This window comes from Cyprinodon variegatus, unplaced genomic scaffold (assembly GCF_000732505.1).
Source record: "Cyprinodon variegatus isolate N-32 unplaced genomic scaffold, C_variegatus-1.0 Scaffold196, whole genome shotgun sequence".
In the NCBI taxonomy this organism is placed as follows: domain Eukaryota; kingdom Metazoa; phylum Chordata; class Actinopteri; order Cyprinodontiformes; family Cyprinodontidae; genus Cyprinodon; species Cyprinodon variegatus.
In genome coordinates this window covers 202,626-206,927 of record NW_015150649.1, presented here as the reverse complement: position 1 = coordinate 206,927, position 4,302 = coordinate 202,626, and the positions used below count along the sequence as shown (strand labels likewise).

At 39.9% G+C, this 4,302-nt stretch overlaps 1 protein-coding gene across 1 annotated transcript in view; it reads right to left on the bottom strand.

Annotated features, from left to right (window-relative positions):
• stmn2 (stathmin 2) overlaps window positions 1-4,302 on the bottom strand; it is a 14,542-nt gene that overhangs the window by 3,629 nt on the left and 6,611 nt on the right. Inside the window, exons 2-4 of the mRNA XM_015379642.1 lie at window positions 1,333-1,428; window positions 952-1,124; window positions 254-445 (exon numbers count right to left, since the gene is read on the bottom strand). Coding sequence (XP_015235128.1) covers window positions 254-445; window positions 952-1,124; window positions 1,333-1,428 — 461 coding nt within the window. The remainder of the gene's footprint in view (window positions 1-253; window positions 446-951; window positions 1,125-1,332; window positions 1,429-4,302) is intronic.

The window sequence follows — 4,302 nt, the reverse complement described above, 5'->3', positions numbered from 1 at the left end:
TATGTATATGTGTATTCTTTTGTAAACAACAAAGCTTTCTTGTAATCTTCCAAACTGGCATGGATCAAGAATTCCTCATTCTTTAAGGTGTCTTTAGACTTCTGTTGTTTTATTGATTTTATTAAGGCCTTTCACCTTTTCAAGGGAGGAAAGTGGACAGCAGAGAAAAGAAACAACAAATAACACTGTTTTGATTAAATCTTTCATCCTGTAGTTGTCCACACTTTGCCGTTTCATCTTTTCATCCTCTCACCTTCTCCTGCAGGCGCTCCATGATGGCCGCCAGGTAGGCCTGCCGGTTCTCCTCGATCTGTTCCATCTTCACCTGCAGCTTCTCCTCAGCCATGCGGCTGAAGTTGCTGTTCTCCTCCATGGCCTTCAGCAGCACTTCACGCTCGTGTTCACGTTTCTCGGCAAGGATCCGCAGGATCTGCGCCTCCTGGGACTGAAAGAAGAAGAGAGTGATGAGCAGCCGAGAGAATGAGTTCAGTAACTTACTAAAAAACCCTCGTATATCTTAGGCGAGTATGAAATGGTAAATCACATTGTTAGAATAAGTCAGTATTGTCTCTGTCTGCCTACCTAACTTCCTGAAGATCAGATACTGTGGTTTCTAAGCTTTCTAGTGTGAAAGAAATCAATCAGGCAGTCTTATTGATTTCGGCAATTATTACATAATTGATTTGTAGATGGATTGCCTGAGATACCAGGTGCTGGACTCACTGCATTGACATTTCAATCAATAAGATGCAGGGATTATCTCACAACAGAAAGGGTGTTTTTAATACATCTGGAACTGTGGTTTGACTATCAATGAGTCTACATACATGCATTCAGTCAACATTGAGCTTAAAACCCTGCATTTGGGGTAAAATTTTAAGAATTACACAATTCTCTTAAACTGAAAATTTGGCAGCTGGCTGCACTCATGACGACAGAAAGCATCCTTACTCTCCTCCTGTCCTCGGCCGCCTCCAGCTTCTTCTGGATGTCCTCCAGGGAGATGTCCCTCTTTGGGGGGCTGGTGATGCAGTGAGCCACATCGGATGTAGGAGAGGGTGGCTTAAGGATGACCTCAAATGCTTGACCTGATGCCCGTTTGTTGATTGGCTTGATATCCATATCTGCAAAAAAGCGTGTTTAAAAAAGAAAAAAAGGCTTTCATCTGGCGCTTTAATTATTTTAACTCAAATTTGTTCACTAATAGCTATTAGTACGGCTATAAAACATCTTTAGCCACATATATAGATTACTTTAGCAGCAGTATCCAAAGTATACCCTGTGAATCTCACACCAGCTCAAAATTATTTATCACAGAATATTTCCTCCTACCTTCAAAGTCCCCCAAAATGTTTTTTCGGCTCTCAGGGTACAGACAGGAGCATATGAGCGAGAGGACGGAAATCTCCTTCATCTTCTCTTTGTAAGCTGTGAATGAAAAAGAAGGAAAAATGTACAGCATTCTTATCAGACACACGGATCCACAACTGTGCTCCTCACATTTGAACGAGGAGATCTTAACCCAGTAACACAGAAAAAAAGTTGAAACATCATTAACCCAGTTTAAGCTTCAGTAGGAGAGCTTTGATGTAAATACGAAGACTCCGTTTTTTTTTTTTTAGGAAACTAACACCCTCATCATCAAAGCCTGTCTGATGCAGCTGAGCTGCTTTCATCTGCTTTTGTCTGCTGTACGAGGAATGTCTGATAGATGCCGCCTCACTTGGCCTAATTTCCCCGAACAGCTTCGATGTTCATACCCCAGCGGGACTTGTGACACATCATAGACTATGCATTTCATTTGGATGTATTATTAATTAACCCTGCCACAGGAACGGCCCTATAAATCTAGGCAATTCTCTTTCTAATACAAAAAAAAAATCATAAGAAAATATCTACTGTAAAAGCAAAAAGAAAAAAAAAACTATTTCACATATATCCTCGGTTTGCCTTCTTTAGTCATAAGTAATATGAAGCAGCCTGACTCTTTCTTTGGAATAATGCTTTAAATCAGTGATTCAAGATGATAGAGGGAAAAAAAGGAATAACCCAATCGCTATTTTCTAAGCTTGTTTTCCATGTATAATTGTGTTTTTGGCACATAAATGACTCTGTAATGTGGGTTCAGCCACAGCCCCTCCAGAAAAAACAGGAGAATGGATTTGCAATATGCTGCAGCTTGCTAAACATTCAGCCATCCCATAAATCAAACAGTCATCTAGTTTGCAATGCGCAGCCTGTTTAGTGGAAAGAAAGGATGCAAAAGAAAAAGACATCTAGCTTTTTCTAACCTTTTTTCTTGGGTGTCTTGCATCTTTAAGACTTTTTTTCATTTATTCAGCAACATCCCCAGTAGGGAATAGGTGGAGCCATATCTGCAACACACTGCAGGTTTTTGAACATTCTGCGTTTTTGCTCTCTAATAGTACGCTCTGCATGCCAGGTGTCACAGAGCAGCGTCGTCCATTATCCAGAGCACAAGGCCTGTAGGGCTTAAATGTGGCACTTCTGATTCATGATCTGCAGCAGGCTACGGCATCAACGACACCAGTTTGACTAACGGTGAAGGAGCGATACAGTTAGAATATGATTAATCTGAATCCTAATGTGCTTATTGCAGCTCTCTTTTCTCTATCTGGTTCACTTTCTGCCCTGCAGACTGACAGACGCCCCACTAATGTGATAAACTCTCACATGCAGCTCTTACTACTCTCTGATGGCCTTGTTAACCCTTTCCCCGAGGAGAAGGTGGGAGAATGCGAGAATACTGCAAGGGGAGATGAAAACTTTCAATAAAAATGGAATGAAGAGGAAAGAAGATTAAGGTTAAATGGAAAAGAAAAGTGGTTTCCTTTCAATAAAAGGGTATGGAAATGAGGAGCCAACCTGCTGATGGTTTTTACACTAATGCTAACGCTTCTTTGATTGGAACAGGAATAAAAAAGGGAAGTATTAGACTCAGCAAAGACTGAAGCCCCCTGAGGAATATCTGCCATCGTTGACTGCCCCCAGGACAGCCTAATGGAAGCAGCCTCCTCAGGTGGAAAGCACATCAGTTTGTAATTAGCGGATTGTCCTGTTTCCGCTTATCACATGCTGGGTTTGGAAATATTTGAAGGGATGTCACCATCTCCTTAGGCGCTGCTTCTCTGTCAGGACTGCAGCAGCCATTTTCTAGCTTCTTGTTGACATCTGAAGGCAAAATGTAGATTGTAAAAATTATGTCAACCCATGCATACTTTAAAGGAGCCATCGTTTTTTGGGTTTTTTTTTTTTTTGGTTCTAACCAGGAAATACCACACAAGCATGGTCTCCATAAAACTTTATTTTGGTTCTCCTTGATTGCACCTTGCTCGCCTGTCTCGATTTCACCTAAAGGAGCAGCTCCAACAATCAGGGACTCGCCTGTCAGTAAATGTAACTGCTTGCGTAACTTTTGACTCACTGCGTAAGAGACCAGTAAACAATGGGGAAACAAACCATGGCAAACTGCTAATGTTGCTAATTCTACATCCACATGAACGCCATTACACTCAAGTTAGGGGAAAAAAGGAGCTATGTATGAAAAAGTGTCAGAAAGAGCTTTATAAAAGAATGTTCTCTTAAAAATGATACAAATGAGAATTTAAAGACAATTACAGAAGTGTTGGAAGGTTATGACTCTTTTTAATGCATGTTTAATAGTTTAAGCAGATTTGCTCTAAACTTGGATCACATTAAATGTAGCTATATTATAATTCTTTGCAGAACATCAATCCAGTTTATCAACAGACTATGTAATTTTGCCCCTTTGCTAGGGATGTTTTTTTCCTGCTTTTAAGCTGATATAACCATCCGGATAAGGATCCAGTTCAGCAATGTTTAATTGGACAAATATTAGTTTAGCTTGCTCGGGGACAATATAATAAACGAATGTAGGACGGGACAGAACTTTAGCTGAATAAGAATTATTTCCAATTGACTGTTTCTAACAAAACGCCTTGTGTTGTAATTCCAGTAAAATATGAAAGAAATATTATCATTCCTTAACTCAATGATGGGAAGTATAATGTGAAAAAAAAAAAAAAACATGAACAAAGGACAATCCCTATAACTTGTCATTAAGAGGTACATTTAAACTTAGCCCACAGCTGTTCTAATAGGTTACCGGTGGAAGATATCAAGACCTCGAAATGATTAATACAAATTTGCATTCTTTATATTTGATTCAAGTGATAAATGTGAAATAAACACCTCTTGTGAGACAGGCAAACTTTTTCTCTGTCGTTGGCTCACTCGCTGCAGTTCTCTTCCCAAACAGTA